General features: G+C 39.5%; 1 protein-coding gene across 4 annotated transcripts in view; it reads left to right on the top strand.

The window, feature by feature from the left end:
• The window catches only part of tenm2a (teneurin transmembrane protein 2a), a 588,582-nt gene that overhangs the window by 552,855 nt on the left and 13,821 nt on the right, over window positions 1–21,906 (top strand). For 3 of the 4 annotated variants that reach the window (XM_072264025.1, XM_072264023.1, XM_072264021.1), the window contains 5 exons: window positions 8,511–8,743; window positions 13,801–13,955; window positions 14,790–15,664; window positions 16,865–17,040; window positions 17,961–18,196. In XM_072264025.1, the coding sequence (XP_072120126.1) occupies window positions 8,511–8,743; window positions 13,801–13,955; window positions 14,790–15,664; window positions 16,865–17,040; window positions 17,961–18,196 (1,675 nt within the window). The remainder of the gene's footprint in view (window positions 1–8,510; window positions 8,744–13,800; window positions 13,956–14,789; window positions 15,665–16,864; window positions 17,041–17,960; window positions 18,197–21,906) is intronic. The other variant, XM_072264022.1, reaches the window with a different exon arrangement.

Below are 21,906 nucleotides of genomic sequence, written 5' to 3'. Positions count from 1 at the left end.
GTCTTGCACTTCCCTCATTTTTCGCAGAAACTCCAGCCACTTCTGCTCTGTTGTCCTCCCTGCTAGTGTCTCTTTCCAGTCAACCTTGCCCCTCTCATGCCATTATAATTTCCTTTATTCCACTGAAATACTGACACATGGGAATTTAGTTTCTCCTTCTCAAAGTTCAAAGTGAACTCGATCATATTGTGATCACTGTACCCTAAGGGTTCCTTAACCTTAAGCTCTGCTATCACTTCCAGATCATTGCACAATGCCCAGTACTGCACAGCCAATCCCCTAGTGGGCTCAACAACAAGCTGTTCTAAAAAGTCATCCCTTAGACATTCAACAAATTCTCTCTCTTTTGGTCCAGTACCGACCCGGTTTTCTCAATCCACTTTCATGTTAAAATCCCCAATGATTATCATGACATTGCCCTTCTGATATGCCTTTTCTATCTCCTGCTGTAATTTGTAATCCACATCCTGACTGCTGTTTGGACGCCTGTATACACTGCCATTAGGGTCCTGTCATCCTTGCCATTTCTTAACTCAACCCATAGGGACTCTACACCTTCCAATCCTATGTTATCCCTTTCTAATGATTTAATATTATTTCTTAATCACAGGACCACACCACCCCCTCTGCCTACCAGCCTATCTTTCCAACACACTTGGACATTCAGCTCCCAGTGGCAGCCATCCTTTAGCCAAGTTTCAGAGATGGCCACATCATCATACTTGCCAATCTGTAGCTGAATTTCAAGTTCGTCCATTTTACTTCTTATGCTGCGTGAATTCAAATATAACACTTTCAGCCCAGTATTTGTTGCTTTCTGTTTTAACTGCACCATGGCTTTATTGCCCTGTAACTCATCCCACTGGCTGTGATTATGCCTCATCTCCTGCCTGTCCTTTCTATCATCTCTGTTGCATGCTATCTTTGATTTAGTTCTGTTTTCCCCTTCCTCAGCTCTATCATTCTCCCCTGCCAAATTAGTTTAAACCCTCCCTAACAGCTCTATTAAACCTGCCTGCTAGGATATTGGATGCCTTGGGGTTCAGGTGTAACCCGTCCTTTCTGTATAGGCCCAGAAGAGGCCCCAGTGCTCCAGAAACCCCAAGCCCTGTCCCCTGCACCAGTCTGTCAGCCATGCATTAATATTCCTGATCATGCTATTCTTGTGCTCGTTAGCACATGGCACAGGTAGCAATCCTGAGATTACTACCCTGGAGGTCCTGCTTTTCAGCTTCCTACCCAACTCCCTGAATTCTCTCTTTAGGACCTCCTCCCTTTTTCTACCTATGCCATTGGTACCAATGCATACCAAGACTTCTGGCTGTTCACTCTCTCCCTTTAGCTGCTGCATTCATGTGACTTGGTTCTTTATGTTTCTGGATGACACTGAACCTCCTCACAATATAGATGGCTAGGGCCCAAGCAAGATGAATTTAGTTTAACATCAGGGAAGATGTCAGACTTTCTAATGTTGAAAATAATCGTTTCCTGGTATTTGTGTGCAATGGATGTTTTTTTCAGTTTCCTTATGTTCATTGACAATACTGAGCTCCTCCTCGCCTCTAGATGCCTCTGTTTTATCAATATTGTTTACTTATCCATTGGGAAGCAAAGCACTCTGGAAAGAGAGAATCTCTTCCCTTGCTACAAACTCCTTACATCTCCACAGCAGAAAAGAGAGATTATGAAAGACCAAACCTCTGCATGGTTATTGATCCCAAGATGAAGATGAGTTCATTTTTATTCCTCTCTGCATCATCACCTAATTCTACTCGAATCTCAATTTATCTGGCTCTGAACCACACACCAATAATTTATCACCTCTGGACTTGACTGTTTCAGATAGATAGAAAATAGATAGAATAGTATAGCACAGTACAGGCCCTTAGGCCCACAATGTTGTGCCGACCCTCAAACCCTGCCTCCCATATAACCCCCCACCTTAAATTCCTCCATATACCTGTCTAGTAATCTCTTAAACTTCACTAGTGTATCTGCCTCCACCACTGACTCAGGCAGTGCATTCCACGCACCAACCACTCTCTGAGTAAAAAGCCTTCAATCCCCCTTGAACTTCCCACCCCTTACCTTAAAGCCATGTCCTCTTGTATTGAGCAATGGTGCCCTGGAGAAGAGGTGCTGGCTATCCACTCTATCTATTCCTCTTATTTTCTTGTACAGCTCTTTCATGTCTCCTGTCATCCTCCTTCTCTCCAAAGAGTAAAGCCCTAGCTCCCTTAATCTCTGATCATAATCCATACTCTCTAAACCAGGCAGCATCCTGGTAAATCTCCTCTGTACCCTTTCCAATGCTTCCACATCCTTCCTATAGTGAGGTGACCAGAACTTGACACAGTACTCCAAGTGTGGCCTAACCAGAGTTTTATAGAGCTGCAACATTACCTCGCGACTATTAAACTCTATCCCTCGACTTATGAAAGCTAACACCCCATAAGCTTTCTTAACTACCCGATCTACCTGTGAGGCAACTTTCAGGGATCTGTGGACATGTATCCCCAGATCCCTCTGCTCTCCCACACTACCAAGTATCCTGCCATTTACTTTGTACTCTGCCTTGGAGTTTGTCCTTCCAAAGTGTACAACCTCACACTTCTCTGGATTGAACTCCATCTGCCACTTCTCAGCCCACTTCTGCATCCTATCAATGTCCCTCTGCAATTTTCGACAATCCTCTACACTATCTACAACACCACCAACCTTTATATCGTCTGCAAACTTGCCAACCCACCCTTCTACCCCTACATGCAGGTCGTTAATAAAAATTATGAAAAGTAGAGGTCCCAGAACAGATCGTTGTGGGACACCACTAGCCACAACCCTCCAATCTGAATGTACTCCCTTCACCAAGACCCTCTGCCTTCTGCAGGTAAGCCAATTCTGAATCCACCTGGCCAAACTTCCCTGGATCCCATGCCTTCTGACTTTCTGAATAAGCCTACCAAGTGGAACCTTGTCAAATGCCTTACGAAAATCCATGTAGATCACATCAACTGCACTACCCTCATCTGTATGCCTGATCACCTCCTCAAAGAACTCTATCAGGCTTGTTAGACACAATCTGCCCTTCACAAAGCCATGCTGACTGTCCCTAATCAGACTATGATTCTCTAAATGCCCATAGATCCTATCTCTAAGAATCTTTTCCAACAGCTTTCCCACCACAGACGTAAGGCTCACTGGTCTATAATTACCCGGACTATCCCTACCACCTTTTTTGAACAAGGGGACAACATTTGCTTCCCTCCAGTCCTCCGGTATCATTCCTGTGGACAACAAGAACATAAAGATCCTAGCCAGAGGCTCAGCAATCTCTTCCCTCGCCTCATGGGGAATATTCTGTCAGGCCCCAGGGACTTATCCGTCCTAATGTATTTTAACAAGTCCAACACCTTCTCTTCCTTAATATCAACATGCTCCAGAACATCAACCTCACTCATATTGTCCTCACCATCATCAAGTTCCCTCTCATTGGTGAATACCGAAGAGAAGTATTCATTGAGGACCTCGCTCACTTCCACAGCCGCCAGGCACATCTTCCCACTTTTATCTTTAATCGGTTCTACATTCACTCCTGTCATCCTTTTGTTCTTCACATGATTGAAGAATACCTTGGGGTTTTACTTTACCCTACTCGCCAAGGCCTTCTCATGACCCCTTCTTGCTCTTCTCAGCCCCTTCTTAAGCTCCTTTCTTGCTACCCTATATTCCTTAATAGACCCTTGCTTCCTAAACCTCATGTATGCTGCCTTCTTCCACCTGACTAGATTTTCCACTTCACTTGTCACCCATGGTTCCTTCACCCTACCATTCTTTATCTTCCTCACCGGGACAAATTTATCCCTAACATCCTGCAGGAGATCTCTAAACATCGACCACATGTCCATAGTACATTTCCCTGCAAAAACATCATCCCAATTCACACCTGCAAGTTCTAGCCTTATAGCCTCATAATTTATGCTTCCCCAATTAAAAATTTTCCTTTCCTCTCTGATTCTATCCTTTTCCATGATAATGCTAAAGGCCAGGGAGCGGTGGTCACTGTCCCCCAGATGCTCACCCACTGAGAGATCTGTGACCTGACCCGGTTCGTTACCTAATACTAGATCTAGTATGGCATTCCCCCTGGTCAGCCTGTCAACATACTGTGACAGGAATCTGTCCTGGACACACTTAACAAACTAATCAGGTGCCAATCAATGTTAGGGAAGTTAACCCTGTTATTTTTGCACCTTTCCAAAATCTGCCTCCCAATCTGTTCCTCGGTATCTCTGCTGCTACCAGGGGGCCTATAGAATACTCCCAATAGAGTAACTGCTCCCTTCCTGTTCCTGACTTCCACCCATACTGACTCAAAAGAGGATTCTGCTACATTACTCACCCTTTCTGTAGCTGTAATAGTATCCCTGATGAGTAATGCCACCCCTCCTCCCCTCCCCATCCCACTTAAAGCACTGAAATCCAGGAATATTGAGAATCCATTCCTGCCCTGGTGCCAGCCAAGTCTCTGTAATGACCACTACATCATAATTCCATGTATGTATCCAAGCTCTCAGTTCATCACCTTTGTTCCTGATGCTTCTTGCATTGAGGTACACACACTTCAGCCCTTCTACCTTATTACCTCTACACTTTTTATTCTGCTTCTCTTTCCTCAAAACCTCTCTATATGTTAGATCTGGCGTTACTCCTTGCACTTCTTTCATGAATCCTGGTCTGCTTGCCTGCTTTATCCTTTTGGAACTTGAGACTGGAATCATGGTGCAGCAATTCTCTGCAAGTGATGGAAATCCAAGCAACACACAAAATGATGAAGGGATTCAGCCTGAAATGTCGACTGTTTACACTTTTCCATAGATGCTGCCTGGCCTGCTCAGATCCTCCAGCATTTTGTGTGTGTATTGCAGCAATTCTGTTTGTCTGCCATTCAGTGTTGAGCATTGCCTCCTGGGTATGCAATGCTATCACTTTAAAATTCTCAGCCTGGTTTTCAAGAATCTCTGATCTTGTTCCTTCTAAATTAGTATGATCCAGCCTATCAATCCTCTGAGAAATATGTACTCTTCTAATTTCTGTTTCCTGGGTATCTCTGAAATGAACTGCATAGCAATAAGAACAATTCTTTTAGGTACAAAGGAGCCAGCCTTTGTAATTTCTTCCCAAAATCTCTCTACATGTCTTCCTTCCTTTAAGAATTTCATTAACCTTGTTGAACAAGCTTTTACTCATATTAGCATGGATAGCTCAGTGTCAAATTTTGCTTTGCATTTTATTTATTAATCAACAACACCAAAACGAGTTGGTTGATTATTTATCCCATTGCTGTTTGCGAGGCTTTGCTGCATGCCTGTTGACTATTTCTTTTACCTACAAGCTTCAAAAGTAATTCATTGGCTGTTTTGTGTTTTGCAAAATGAATCTGAATAGACTTGTATAAGCTCATTTTTCTTCCTTTGTTATTATTAAATAATTATAGACTGAACTCATTTAGCCAGGCCAGATATCCTTTTCTTCCCATTTCGCCATCAATTCTATTAAATCCTTCATCCGTTTAGAATCAGATAATGCAACTGAACGAAAAGAGAAATTGGTTAATCACATTAGTATTATAAAACTTCCAAATGCCCTAATGTTGTGAAAGGTGCATGTTTTTATTGTATTTTTCTCCTCTCATTCCTTCTATGTCTTTCTACAATGATTTCCAATCCGACTCTCCCAGTCACTCCTCGTGTTTCCTCTCATTAGGGTTGGAAAGCAATAAATCTATAGACTAGAATTATTAACCTTCCATGGTGCCGTTTACTTGCACCTAACAATTCCTCCCTTTGTGCTCTAGAATTAAAGTTACTAATATTGCTCAGTTTTATGAAAAAAAACTTGGATTCCTGCACAAGCTACTAGTTAAAATAGTAATCAGATGTGATGTTGTGAAAATCAAAAAAAATGTAGATATTACTGTGGGGTGACACAGCAGTGTAGTGGTTAGCACAATGCTTTACAGTACCAGCGACCCAGGTTTAATTCCCACGGCTGCCTGTAAGGAGTTTGTATATTCTCCCCGTGACTGCCTAGGTTTTCTCTGGGTGCTCTGGTTTCCTCTCGCAATCTAAAGACATACCGGTTGTTAGGTTAATTGGCGATTGTGACTTGTCCCTTGATTAGGCTAGGGTTAAACGGTGGGTTGCTGCTGGTGCAGCTTGGAGGGCTGGAAAGGCCGATTCTGTGCTGTTTCTCAATAAATAAATAAAAATACTGGAATCACTAATACAAAACAGTAAGTGCTAGGGATATTCACCAAGTTATGCAACACCTGAGGAGGAGAGAAACAAAGTTAATATCTCAGGTCAATGACCTCATACCACGAGTAGTTTTGATGATTGATTGGCCACCTGAAGCATTAAGTTTGGTTCCCTCTCCAAAGAATGCTACCTGACTTGCTCAGTATTTCCAACATGTTCTGTTTCTGACGATGTCATGGACCCCAATTTGTACATGAGAAGGATGATGCTAAGTCTTGCAGAGTGTTCTCTTGCCAGTTCAGTCAGACTAGTGGGATTCAATTCAAACCTTGGATTTTCAACGCTGTGCCTAAGGGCAACCACCTCTCTACCTGATTTAAAGATGCCCTTAAGCATTGTTAAGTGCTTGACTGAGCTAGAAATGAACTGAACTGTCTTTGATTGGTCTGCTTTATTTAATAGAGTATAGGGCAATAGCCCATCTGATTTATCAGTATTAGGCAGAGAGGAGGTGACCCGTGAGTGTTTCAGGTTATATTGAGTTAGTTGCTCTCAACTCTGGCAGCATTAATTTTATTCCACAACCTCAGATCAAATCCTCTTTCGAATCACTGTCAAGCAACCCCTTGCTTGAACTGTTTCAGCTCTGGGCGCTTGTAGAATCAAATTTAGCTTTGTTGGTCCTCTGATTAAATAGCCAATACTCACAGTAAATCCAGATTGTTCCTGAATAATGGGCATTTAGTTTGGAGACTGGAAAATGGCTGATATTGCTGGTAAATTACTCTGGCAAGGCTTCCATCACATCTGGAGCGATGAAGGAAGAGGCAAGATAAGCGGTGAGGAAATAAATAAAGTGTAGAGTTCCTAGTGCTACATGAAGGAGTGTGTAGCCATGTTGAAAGTATATTCTTAGAATGTATCTACAGGGAGGTCACGTAGACATATTTATTTACTATTTGTGATTAACCGATAGTACTTACCCATAGAGCTACTGTCTCTATTACAGTATTTATAAATTAATATCAATTCTATTATTTTATTGAACTAATTATATTGTTTAGTCTTTTGAATGCAACTTTTATAAAATTGGCACCATGCCCTTGTGGAGTGAAATATCGTGGATATAACTTTGAGATTTTATTAGAAAATAGTTCTTCAATCTGCAAGAATCTTAAATATAGAGAAAATTATAAATGGCCAACAATAGAAAAAATGGCAAGTCTTTTAATTAGACTCCTTGAATAAAACTTACATCTGCAGCAGTATTGATATATCATCATCTGTTATCTTGAGACATTATTTATGCTTCATTATTTGTGTAACATATGGAGAGTCCTGAAGCAAGAAGACCTCTATGAAAATAGTTAAAAAAAAATTAAAGGAACAGGCAATTGCCAGTAAAAAATATCAATTCAGAATGTTCAAATAAGGACAATAAAGGACATGGTGATATTCTGAGGAATTTGGTGTCTAAACTGCGTATTCATTATATCAACTATGTAACAACCTGTAGAATTTGTTCTTGTGAAGAAAATAGGTTCCACCAATTACTTTAAAGAAAAACTGTAATATTAGTTGTACTACTGGCCTCCCCATTTTTAAGACTTGATTGTTGATTAATCCAGCTCAATTGCTTCAAATCAAAAGCTAGTTTCAAATCATAAATGAGCACGAATCAGAATTTCAGATCTAAACTCAATTTAAATAGAATTTAGTTTCTCGCTGAGATCTTCAATCTCATTTAAAAGTGTATTAGCATCTTGTTGCGAAAATGGCATGTCGTAATGAAATAATCAGAGTGATACATAAATTATATCACCTCAAATTTGGGTCATAACTTAAGCTAGTACTCAAACTTTGATGCATGTACTTAGAATTTTGTTGGGAGATTAAAGTGACAGAACCACAGAACCACCACTCCAGGCCTGTGGAGGACAGACTGATGTATGAAATAGACAGATATTCATCAAGTTAGTGTGGGCACAACTTCATAAATCAAATAAAACTGACGTTAATTTTCATGATGGATTTATTCATAGAGCATAGGATGGCTAATATAAAAACTGAGATGTAATGTTGTACAGTAAAGGGTGTTATCCTGATATTGTACTATTGGAAGAAAGTAGGATGTGTCACAGTGTTTCCTGGATATGCATTTAAAGCTATTTTCCCAAAACTATTGCTGCAGATGTGCTTGTACCTTTGGAAATAGAATCACAACCTAATTTCTGCTTTCCTTTCATTTTAAAGCAACAACCCTGCCCATAAATACTTCATGGCAGTAGATCCTGTCACAGGGGCATTGTATGTGTCGGACACAAATAGTCGTCAGATCATCCGTGTTAAATCTCTTGATGGAGCAAGGGATCTTGCTTCCAACTCAGAGGTGGTAGCAGGGACTGGAGAACAGTGCTTGCCTTTTGATGAAGCCAGATGCGGTGATGGGGGGAAGGCAGTCGAGGCTACGCTGATGAGCCCCAGAGGTATTTCATTTGAAAGAGTCTTCTCGGTGTCATTGTCAACTTACCTTCTTTTTGCCGGTGCTTTTTCTGAAATTCATGTTGTTGATTTGAGTGTCAATGACAAAACTTTAAATTTGACTCTTTTTGGAAGAACACTTTAAACAAATGGTGTTTGCCTGTGCATATAACTATACGTTCTTATTACACATAACGGTTGCACTCATCTGTCGTTTCTCCTGACTCCTGGCAAGGCCGCAATTTCAATTTCATTCTTGGTAGTCGTTCAGTCCAGCGGTAATGTTTTAATTAATTAATTATTAATTGCCCATTACACCGCTGGTGTTTAGGGCAGAAATAAAGATTCTCCAATTCTGTCTACCCTCGGCCATGTAGAAGGAATCTTTATTGTTGTTTCAGTAACAATTTTCTTTTGACCAGTCAGGGTTGTTAGCCCCGAGCTGAACCCCTAAACCTGGAGGACCAGTGACCACTCTTAGTCTGGCCTCTTACCCTTTGACCTGCTTAGCATGGATGACCCTAGCAACAGCCAAAGCACAAGGCACTGACTCCAGCCAACATCGGTTTCCAGGCCATTGGGGCATGCAAGCCTCCGAACCCTACGACAAGGTTCTGGTCCTCCTGGAGCAATGTTTGAATGGCAGTGGTTAAACAGTCAGTTTCACCCTGAAAAATTACATGCCCCCCCACAAGCTCACAACATAATTATGTGCTCAGCTCTTGGGTTCTGAGTTTCTGACATTCATCTGTTTCAAGGGGCTATAAGGGAGAGGACTGCAAAACAGAATTTGAGAAATAATTAATTTAATAAGAGTCTGCATTTCACTAGGTCTGCTGAAAACAGACAACAAGTTAATATAGAATAGAGCTGGTAAATATTGGAAACACTCAGCCAGTCAAGCAACATCTGTGGAAAGAGAAACAGTTAACATTTCAGGTCAAAGACATTTGCCCAATTACAAAAGTGAGAGAAAATATCTCTTCTTTCAGTTAGTCCTGACGAAGGGTCTCGGCCCGAAACATCGACTGTACTTCTTCCTATAGATGCTGCCTGGCCTGCTGCGTTCCACCAGCATTTTGTGTGTGTTGCTTGAACTTCCAGCAGCTGCAGATTTTCTCGTGTTTGCGAAAATATCAGCTGCTTGCTTCGGAAACTATTTGTGTAGAAGGACTTGATACAGTGAACTGTTATTGGGAAAATTAATTATTAACACAAGAGATTCCTCAGATACTGGAAATCCAGGGTATACACACAAAATGCTCAAAGAACTCAACAGGTCAGGCAGCATCTATGGAGAGGAATAAAAAGTGGCTGTTTTGGGCCAAACCCTTCATTAAGACTGGAAAGGAAGGAGAAAGAAACCAGAATAAGAAGGTCAGCAGAGTGAAAAGAGTACAAGATAGGTTACTTTTGAAGTCAAATCCCACTATATCATCTGTGGATTTTAAGTTCAGTTGATAACAAATTGGAGGAACAAATTGTATCATTTCTTAATGCATGCATTACCAAATTATAATAAAAGAGGACTGCATGTCCTCATAATCTAATCTAATCTAACCCTGAATTTGGGAAAAAACGCCAATGAGTCTCGTTCATGATGACCATGAATAAATCTTGATTATTGTAAATCTATATAGTTCATTAATTCCTTTAAGGGGTAAAATTTTTATTCTCCTTACTGGGTCAAGCCCACATGTGACTCTAGATTCACGATAAGTGTTTGACTTTTAAATTACCTCTGAAGTGCTATTAGTTCAGTTCACAGCCACCATTGCAAGGCCAATAACTACCACCCTGAGTGCCAATGGCCTGATCCCAAAAACGAATATTAAATAAATTATTTACACAATGAAATGTCTAAAAAAGGTTGATGACCTGGTATTCATAAGAGCATGAGAAGTATGAGTAGGCTATATAGCTCCTCAAGCCATATAGTCTAAAAACATGCCTACCTTGAATATATTCAAATATTCAAGTTTGACAGCCCTCAAAGGTTCATAATCTTATGAATGAAAAACATTCCTCTTCTTCCCTTTCAATGAGTGACCTCAATATCCTGGGACTAAAACCCATGGTACTCAATTATCCATAAAGGGAGACATTTACAGGCTAACCCCAGTTTAAGAATGCCCCACTTATGAACACCCCTACATACAAAGAACCTCACATAATAGTATCAAATTCAAAAGTCTGACATACAGACATATGTTCATTCCTATGATTGGGAAAACTAGTTTCCTGTCTGTCTCTATTTCTAGAAATTGATCTTTCTTATTATTCTTATCGGCTTTGATGCCATTCATTACAATAGTGTAGATGTATGGTTACCATATTAACCTATGAACCAAATCGATTTATGGACATTTATGAAAATGGAACCAATTCGTTACCCATAGATGGCCTGTACTTAGCATTCACCTTGTCAGATCAGATATGTTTTCATTGTATCACTTCTCATTCTTCTAAATTCCAGTGAGAACAGGCCCAAACTGCTCAATCTGTTGAGATCTAATAGTCTGTGTATTGAGAACATCCCCTTTTCTGATGCTGCTTCTAGGCATCAGCTTAAAAAGTCCATGACACAAGTGGCTGTAATATCTTCAAGCTGCTTGAGCAACCAATCAGATTAAAAAGACTCATAAATGCCATACCCTAATCTAGTAAGCACAATACCAATATTCCCTCTAATTGTTTTTTACTGCTGCGTGGACCAGCCATTGCTCTGACCAGTAAATGTTTACACAGCCTGAAAACTGTGCGTCACCTTAATAAAACACTATATAAAAGAAAATTCCAGCTGGGCGGTAACAAAGGTTATTTGCACTGGAGCATTTTAGTTACTGCGCCTCTGCATACCCGCACAGCTCAGAGGGAACATTGCATAAGATATAACTAATATGATGAATATCATACAGAATGCAAACTAAAGATTGAAATATACATACAGTATAGGATTAAGGTAGATGCAGAATATCCCAAATAAAATTTTATTTAAGCTGAAAAGAATGTATTTTATAAAACCTATATATTTAGAAATACTCAGGAGACAAGTTTACAAATTGCATTAAAAATATTCATTCTTTGCTTTGGATACAAAGCAGTATTTATGGCCAAGCACATTACTTAAAAATTCACATTGCAAAATTAATCTGAATAGACTTATATAAGCTCATTTTTCTTCCTTGGTTATTATTAAGTGATTATAGACTGAACTCACTTAGCCAGGCCAGTTAGCACAGGATTTTCAGGGTGTTTTAGGGGTACGGCAATGTAAGTAGCAGATTCAGGCGAGTGTAAGTGAATTCAGTTAATTACATCTGATAAGGTAGTAAACAGTGCAGCCTAAAAAGATGTAAAATTACTAACAGGAGCTTTAGATTTTTTTGAACTTTACAACTGTGTCAATACATAAGTTCTGAAGGTAACTACTCATGGGTTTTGCCATAAATGTCACAGTAAAATCTAGGCCAGTCTTTAACTTGAATAGTATCGAAATATATAATCTGTACGTGAACTGTAAGTGAGCTAAGAGGTTTGCACAGATTAATTAGTAACAGGTGATAAAGAATTCTCGTGGATTATCATCCTCAGTATACCCAGTTCTTTATAATATTGTGAATTCCAGTAAATTAAGAAATTATCTCGATTCTGACAGTTTTAAGAACACAAATATAATAAACTAATGTTGTTAAAATTCTTAGAAAATCATTTTCAGATGATCCATAGTCTTTTTAAATAATTTCTCTCTTTTCTAATCCTTCTTACATCTAAGAATTGTTTAGAAACTACTTAATGACCAGCATTTTTAAATAAAATGAAATTTCAAAAGGATAGCCCAATACTACATAAGATTTTAAATATGAGGAGGATAAAGAATTTAATCTTTAAAAATTACTTGGATTCTTTGCACAGGAGGGAAGAAAACTCTTCCACGTCAAACAAAATTTATTCTCGAGTACAGATTGAGGAAAAGTAATCAAGAAGCTGGGAACTGTTGCATAATTACAGTAGAAATATGTATGTTCAAAATAAGTGGTGGATGTGGGTTTGATTTCAGCTTTTAAGAGAAACTTGTTTAAGTATATGGATGGGAGGGGTATGAAGGGCAATGAATCAGGAGCACGGTGATGGGACTAAGCAGAATAATTGTTTGGCATGGACTAGATGGGCCAAAGGGCCTGTTTCATTGTCTTAGTGCTATGACTCCACTTTTGTAACTCAGGAACTTTTTGGCAAACCAATATGGATTCTATTAAATAGAAATAGCTATTTTAAAAAAGATAAATAGTTGAGGAAAATCAAAGATTTCACCAGTTGGTTGTCAATCAATGACTCCATTTAGGAGCTTTTAAGGACAGCATTAAGAAGCAGAACAAGTCAGTCATTTCTCAGTATGAGGATTAAGTAGAAAGTAGAACAGAAACAGCTAATCTTTGGCCATATATTAGTGTCAGTTGTGCATGATCTATTGAGTTCACAGTGGGATTTTGGAATATATCGAGATAATTAAAACATTCTGCCCTGGCTTTAATTAGCACTCAAACAGAATCTGTTGGATAATTCATTATCATTGTTTCTCCGGCATCTGTCAGTATGAGGTGCTGTAATGGTTCCAATTGTTTTTTTGCTTATGCTGATCAAGGTGACATAAGTCAATGTTGGGGATTTGAATATTTTCAATTTGCCCTTCTTATAACAGTATAATAAATCCCAAGCTGAAAAATGGTCAATACCAGGATAGAAATCCCTCCACAATACCCCACCAGCATGTCAGCATCTGTCTCAAAAATTTACCATCTGCAGCATCACTGTGAAGGTTCACACATCAGCCATCCTGGTGACATCCTTGACTGAAAGTGCCAGCATAAATAAACTGGTGTTTCTACTGAGCAGTTCTGCCCTATGGATTTATTCCTTCCAGGGAAAGGATTAAGAATATCTAACTTTTTAAAGAAGTGGGGCTATTTGCATGGAATTTGAACATGGGTCTTGAAAGGCCAATATTCTGTCCAGTTGGAGATACTTCCCTCAGTCCTAATTGTTCTTGCTCTCTTCACAGGCATCGCAGTGGACAAGAATGGATTAATGTACTTTGTGGATGCAACTATGATTAGGAAAGTCGACCAAAATGGAATTATTTCAACGTTGCTTGGTTCCAATGACTTGACAGCTATTCGTCCTCTGAGCTGTGATTCCAGCATGGATGTAAGCCAGGTAAAATCTTATCGAAAAGGCAATATCTGTCTTCCATAGGATTTATTAAATCAATCTGGCAGTCCTTAATTTAATACCCTAGTTAGGTAGAGCATTACCAGACTGAATATAACTGCACATTTTGCATTCATTTCAATGCAACTTAATTTAAGATTGGCATTTAAAGTGGCCATGTGCAAAGTCTGATCTTGTCAACATTTTTAGACTAAAATTATAAGCCGTTTTTAATGATTCCATTGAAACTAAAAATTCAAAAACTATTATAAGAAAGAAGCCGCTACAATTGAAGTTGGCATCATCTAATGTGATTTTGAGGATGCACAGAGATGTAGTCTAAAAATGGTTTAACCCTCTACGTAGGAAGTATGTTATAGTTTCATCTTAGAATATGATACAGGGGTGGTTGATCAACTATAGAAGTCATATCATAAAAGGGAATGAATGACCTCTGTAATGGAGAAAACCATGTCTCATAACTTACGTGATATTACCTGAGAAATTGAGGAAAAGTTGCAAAAATATTTTTGTATGATCTGAAAGGAGACTGTTTTACAAAATTCCTCTCTCAGTGGGGAGTGAACAGCAACAGCTATTACAGGGCCCAGAGAGTGTCATTTAGTGGGACCATTCAGGAAGTTCTGCTCTTAGTCTAGAAGACTCCCATTCAAATTTAAATTCATTTTGTCAAATATCTACCCAACTATAGTATGCAATAAAAAGAGACAAATTACCTTAAAAGCCATGTAAGCCATATAATGCCTTTTCATTGAAATTAATTATTTTTGCTTAAACTACCACATTCAATGCAGCAAATTCCCATTTTCCTCTACTTAGGTACGATTAGAGTGGCCAACTAATCTTGCCATCAACCCAATCGATAATTCTCTTTATGTCTTGGAAAATAATGTCATTCTGCGGATTACTGAGAACCACCAGGTCAGCATTATAGCTGGCCGACCTATGCACTGTCAGGTTCCTGGCATTGATTATTCTCTCAGCAAGCTGGCCATACACTCAGCACTGGAGTCTGCCAGTGCCATTGCTGTCTCCCACACTGGCATACTTTACATTGCAGAAACTGATGAGAAGAAGATAAACCGTGTCCGGCAAGTGACAACCAATGGGGAAATCTCCCTCTTGGCAGGGATGGCATCGGACTGTGACTGCAAGAATGACGTCAACTGTGACTGCTTCTCAGGCGATGATGGGTACGCCACAGATGCAAAGCTGAACTCTCCATCATCACTGGCTGTCTCACCTGATGGAACTGTCTACATAGCGGACCTGGGGAACATCCGCATCCGAGCAGTTAATCGAAACAAGCCACAGATGAACTCAATGAGCTTCTACGAGGTTGCTTCAGCAGCTGAGCAGGAGCTGTATGTTTTCAATTCAGATGGGCTACACCAGTATACAATGAGTCTCATCACTGGTGATTACATATATAATTTCTCCTACAGTCCAGAGAATGACATTGTGGAAGTAACTGACAACAATGGAAACACGTTAAAGATCCGAAGGGATAGCAATGGAGTGCCACGGCATTTGCTGATGTCAGATAACCATGTGTGTTCTCTGACCATTGATGCTAACGGCGGACTAAAGATGGTGTCTATCCAGAATCAAGAGCTGGTTGTGTTTACTTACAACGGGAATAGTGGCCTCCTGGCAACTAAAACAGATGACATTGGTTGGACAACTTTCTTTGAGTAAGATTTATTTACTTATTGAGTACATGTTCGTGCAGAAGTGTGAAGTGTGTGACAGTTGCACGTGATTATCCATAGGATTTTCTTAACTCCTGGGTTTCCACCATATCTCATGCTGGATTACAGAAACCAGCCTGTGAAAACAACACTACATATAATGGGTAATGTTTAATTTTGTTAAAATATGAATGGGCCACACTTCCATTTGGTAATCTCATTTGCTTTAATTAGTTTAATGATTAGTATGCTAATGAATGCAGATGGATAGGTTTGGATGACATTTGAAGTAAAATCAGTAAAGCTAGAATAATGAGTATTACATTCAGTCTACAACATCTGGTGAAGTGGCCTAATATTTGAACACATGAGTTTTGTAATAAAGGGGGTTTATTAGCTTGAATTAAATTGTTCTTTGAAAATCGAACATTTTAGATTTTCTTCCCAAGAACTGCATCATTTATATTTTGAAGAAAAATAGGTAAGAATGTTTCTGATCATATCAGTTTGTGACAACTCGCTTTGTATCTGTCAGAAATGTATTAACTGTAATTTGAAGAAATTTTTCAACAATACTTTCCTGTGAATGTGAGACACAAAATATTGTGTTGATAGAAAAAGTCAGTCTGGGAAGAGAGAAGGAAGGGGGTGGGTGAGGGAGTGGGGTAGTACTGGCACATTAAAGTCATTGAGGAAATAACACCTAAGCATTGAGAAACCCTTGCAGATTACATTGTAATGCACAATTCAAGGTGCAATTAATTCTCTGAAATATTAGACTTTCACTATCACAAACCAGTTTTATGTCAGACTTTATACGGATTGTCAATTGGAATATAATCATTGAAACTACAACACCCGTGACTTGCAGCTCAGCGATGTAAATGGAACAGCACATGGTATAAAAATCACGACACATACACATTATAAATCATAATATGTCGCTCCATTTTTCCCAATACAGTTTTAAAAGGAGCATGAATTGTCTGTGTAACTCACTTCTTCATATCCATCAATCTTTGTGAAGATGAAAAACATTTTAATATGCTCAGCAATCCTAAATATCATTACTCTCGTGTTGCTCAGTTCCAAGTGTTTAGTTCTCTGTGTAACTCACTCCTGTGTTTCTGGTTCCATCTGTACTTCATTGATGGTTGAAGATGTGACTTGTAGGTTGACCTGATATCATTTATTTGCACTTAGTTATGACAGTGAAGGACGACTGACAAATTTGACTCGTCCCACTGGTGTTGTAACCAGTTTGCATCGAGAAATGGAGAAGTCAATCAATATTGACATTGAAACTTCCAACAGAGAGGATGATGTTACTGTCACCACTAATCTTTCTTCAGTAGATGCATCTTACACCCTGGTTCAAGGTAAATAGCTTGATTCATTTAAAAGTACTGTGATTTGAAATTGCAAGGTAATAAGTTTGGTAAGGATGTATAATTTTAATTATCTGCACTGATTTATCTATTTCCCATTCATATGATATCTCAAGGCTACCATTTTTTTTGGCATCACTATTGAAATTGAAGTCTGAATTTTGTAAAACGTGGTGCTTGTAGCATGAAGCAGTTGTGTTTTTTTGGCAAGGATTGTTGAATTATACATTGGTCTGAGTTCTAGTAAAATGTTTTAGTAGCAATCCTGCCGATAGAAATCTCTTTTTGCTGTTAGCTCCAGATTACTGAAAATAAGAGTTTATTTTACATTCACTCAGTGAAAGACAGTGCAGGGAATGACAATGCCTTTACGTGATCCTTAACATAAAATGTAAATATGATCTCATCATTTTTACTGAGTACCAAGCAATGAACATCATATTGTCTCCCACTTTTAACTTGATTTCATTCTATGGGCTGTACAATTTGAATTCAGTCTTGCTCAGCAATTAGAATATTGCAAAGTCTATTTTTTTCCATCATAGTTAACAATAACTAAGCTAAAAATAAAATTTTGTAAAATTTCTGCATTTTGGCACAGTTGTTTACTTTAGTGGAACTGGAAAAAATAGAGGATCAGAAGAAAACGTGTCAACAAAAATGAGTCACTCTCATGAAGCTTTTCATTTTATGGGTGTTTTTCTATCAGATGCCTTAATTACAGAAAAAGAAGGATTAAATCTTGCTTACACAACTTGTAGCATCGCCTTTGTTGTAATGTGCCAAAGGACTTCTATTTGTTTAGAAATCTAGCAATCCCGGTGTGTATTCCTTTGAATTAACTGTATTCAAAATGTTAACTAGTGTTTAGCAAATGGATTTTTTAATTACTGATGTAATTCTTCCACCAGATCAAGTGAGAAACAGTTACCAGCTTTGCAACAATGGCACCCTTCGTGTGATGTATGCCAATGGAATGGGGGTCAGCTTTTACACTGAGCCTCATATTCTTGCTGGAACCATCAGTCCAACAGTCGGACGGCGCAATATCACACTACCTGTGGAAAATGGACTGAACTCAATTGAATGGCGTCTCAGGAAGGAACAGATCAAGGGAAAAGTCACTGTGTTTGGAAGGAAACTTAGGGTAGTTCATTATGAGCATGTTCATTTTAAATTATTGGGTTCCAGCTCTTTATAGGATTTATGACTCTCTGGTGTGTTTTTGTTTTTGAAATTTTAAATGGCTTCCCGCATGTATGTTTCTTTATACAAGTTATCTAATTTCAGCATTATAGGCAAACTTCAAAGTACAGGTGACTATATTGTCCCCAATGTACTGCATTTTGCAACATGGCAACTCCACGTATCCCTACAGCAGATGGCACAACTCAGCATTTATCCCTTTGTTGACCCTGACCCCTGAAAAAGCAGATCTCTAATGTCGTTGGCAGGTAGAGGTGCTGAGAATTGGTTTGTGCCTGCAGTTGAAAAGATGCCAGTCATGTAGCGCTGGCTTTTCATTAGCCTGGCATGTCTTCTTTCAACCTCATAAGCCTAATATTCATTATTGGATGCTTCAGAAGAGGCATTCATTAAAACAGGTTGCTGGACGTTTACATATATTGGCAGGGTCTGCACTCATAACTTCATATGGTGACTTTTTTTCTCCACATCTTAATAAGCAAAGAGAGCATGTTGTTCACAAACACAGGAGGGATGCAATTCAACCAGTCAAAATTGCTTGGCATCCCTCTGGTCATCCTTTCTTCCAAGCACTGTGATTCGTTTTGACAAACCTCTAGCTTTCTGTGAAGGTAACTGTAGCCAAAAAATGTTTTAATTAAAAGCATCTTCCGCAAAATATCATAGAAACTCAAATGCCAGCAGGAGGCAAGTTTAAATTTTATCATGACCAACCTTTAATTCTTGGTTGTTTGCACACCTTCCCATTTGAATCACCTCTTTCTGGCCAGGATTGAAAGGCTTGCTGGGGACTTGTTATGCAATATTTTTACTCAATCTGAAATAAGCAAGTTATCTTGCCTCTATTTAAATTTCTATTAAGATTTCTTCTTCCTTGAAAATGCAATTTAGATCTCTTCCAGCGAACATCAGGTCAGTTTCTGCTGTGTACACTGTCTACAACTGCAACAACTCAACAACTCACCAAGGTCTTTTCAGCACCACCTCCTAAATTTGTGGCTTCTAACGCCTCAAGCATTGGTTTTCAAACTAGGAAGCAAGGCCTTCTTAAGACCATGAGACATCGGAGTGTCCTTGATTGTTTAAAGCTGAATGCCATTTGTTGTTAAAATGTTAAGAAAAGATTTTTGTTTTAACTTCCAAGTAACTGAGCTTAGAAGCTGTCTGAACCTCATCACTTGGAATTAACAATATGTATCTGGAATGGGAGGCTGATTCCCTCACATGCTCCCCTGAACAATTAAGAAATCCATGGCTTAGACGGACAAGGTTAGCGGGTTAATGGAAATACAGGACTGTGCAGAAGTCTTAGGCGCATTTATATAGCTTGGGTGCCTGAGATTTTGCAGAGTATTGTATTTATCAATGTGCAGCAGAGAGCGAGTTTGTAAATCTGGCAAAGGATGTTGGGAATGGTGAGGGGGAGTGGCATGCAAGGAGTTTAGGACAGGAGTCAGAGGAAGGAGTGTCAGGTGTGGAGGTTGGCAAGGGTACAGACACATTCAATCCTGAGACACCAAGCAAGATCATTTGATTCCAATCAATTGGTTTATTGGTCATTACAGAATGTCCTTCTGGTTCTTCCCGCTCCCTCCCTTCACCTTTCCCCTTTACCCAGCCGTGATTCCCCTCTCCCTGCCCCCTTCCCACTCTTAGCCCACGATAGAGACCATATCAGAATCGTTTATGATCACTCACATATATCATTAATTTTTTTGCGGCAGCAGTACAGTGCAATACATAAAATTACGACAGTATTGTGCAAAAATCCTAGGCATCCTAGCTGTAGATATATACCTTTTGCAAAGTACTGTAGCTCCACCTGCAGCTTACCCTTCAAATGCAAACTATCCTGACTTAGAAAGACGCAAACACGAGGAAATCTGCAGATGCTGGAAATTCAAGCAACACAGACACAAATGCTGGTGAACACAGCAGGCCAGGCAGCATCTATAGGAAGAGGTACAGTCGACATTTCAGGGTGACGAAGAGTCTCAGCCGGAAATGTCGACTGTACCTCTTCCTATAGATGCTGCCTGGCCTGCTGAGTTCACCAGCATTTTGTGTGTGTGTGTTGCCTGACTTAGAAAGATACTGCCACTACTGTTGCTGGTTAAGAGTCTTAGAACTTCTAACCAATAGTAATGTGATGCACTATCAATTACTCCAAAAGACTGGAAGTAGAGTAAATACTGAAAGGCTTTTATTAACAGTAAATGGACCAACGTCCATGCTGAGTATCTGTCCTGGACTGAGAGGAGCAGTGACACAATCGCCTTTATTCAGGGGTCTCTGGGAGGAACCACAGGAGCAGTCAGCAGAGGGGCGTGTCTAGACAGGTAACCCAGTTACAACATATATATGTGGTTTACCACATAATGTGCATGCACCATTTCTACAAGTCCAAAGAATGTCTCATCACTATCTTCTCCGTGTTAAGACTGACTTTGCCCACATCGAGATACACCAGTTAGTTGAGTGGTGTCATAGCAACAACCTTGCACCCAGAGTCAGCAAGACCAAAGAGCTCATTGTGGACTTGAGGCAGGGTAAGATGAGGGAACACAAACCAATCCTCACAGAGGTATATGAAGTGGAGAGAATGAGTTATTTCAAGTTCCTGGGTGTCAATATCTCTGACATTGAAGCAGCTACAACAAAGGCAAGACAGTGGCTATATTTCATTAGGAGTTTGAGGAGATTTTGTTTGTCAACTAAAACACTGAAAAACTTCTACAAGTGTACCATGGAGAGCTTTCTAACTGGCTGCATCACCGCCTGGTATGGGGGGAGGGGGTGGTATACTGTACAAAATCGAAATAAATTGTAGAAACATGTAAAATTAGTCAGCTCTATGCTAGGTATCATGGGTACCAGTCTCCATTGTAACCAAAACATCTTCAAGTAGTGGTGCCTAGGAAGGTGGCATCCATCATTAAGGGCTCCCACCACCCAAACCATGCCCTCTTCACACTGTTACCATCGGGAAGGAAGTACAGAAGCCTCAGCGATTCAGGGGCAGCTTCTTCCCCTCTGCCATCTGCTCCCTAAATGGACATTGAACTCATGAAACTACTTCAGTACCTTTTTGTTTTTTCTGTTATTTTGCACTACTTAACTGCCTAATAGACATATATATACTTAATTTAACAAAGTTTTTTTCTCTATATTTATTTACCATGCATTTCATTGTACTGCTACCATAAAGTTAACAAATTTCATGACATATGCCAGTGATATTAAATCTTATTCTGATACTGATCCAGTAAGTGGTTTAAAAAGTACAGATCCTGGTCAGAATCTAGATTAACTATGTTTCCCAGCTTCTATTCATAAAGTAGAAGCAAGGTCATCAAACTAATGTCAGGATATACTGGAACTGAAGGCTAACTTGAATCATGGTTAGCAAGTGAATGGGCAGTCACGTTAATATGCAGCTCAGATGAAAGTCTAATTTCACTCCCCTGGGTCTGTCATGTTCTCTCATTGCCCGAAAGCCAAGCAACATACCTTGGCCTCATTTAGGGATCTAGAGTGGCAACCTAGGCTGGGGAATATTGGGCATTGACTCATTTTATGATAACTCACTTCGGAGGAATCACAGAGAGCTCATTTTATACACAGCACACCCTAGTAACCAAGAAAACATTA

Source organism: Mobula birostris, chromosome 7 (genome assembly GCF_030028105.1).
Source record: "Mobula birostris isolate sMobBir1 chromosome 7, sMobBir1.hap1, whole genome shotgun sequence".
Taxonomy (NCBI): domain Eukaryota; kingdom Metazoa; phylum Chordata; class Chondrichthyes; order Myliobatiformes; family Myliobatidae; genus Mobula; species Mobula birostris.
Note: the sequence above shows the minus strand (reverse complement) of the source record. Positions and strands in the feature narration are given on the sequence as shown.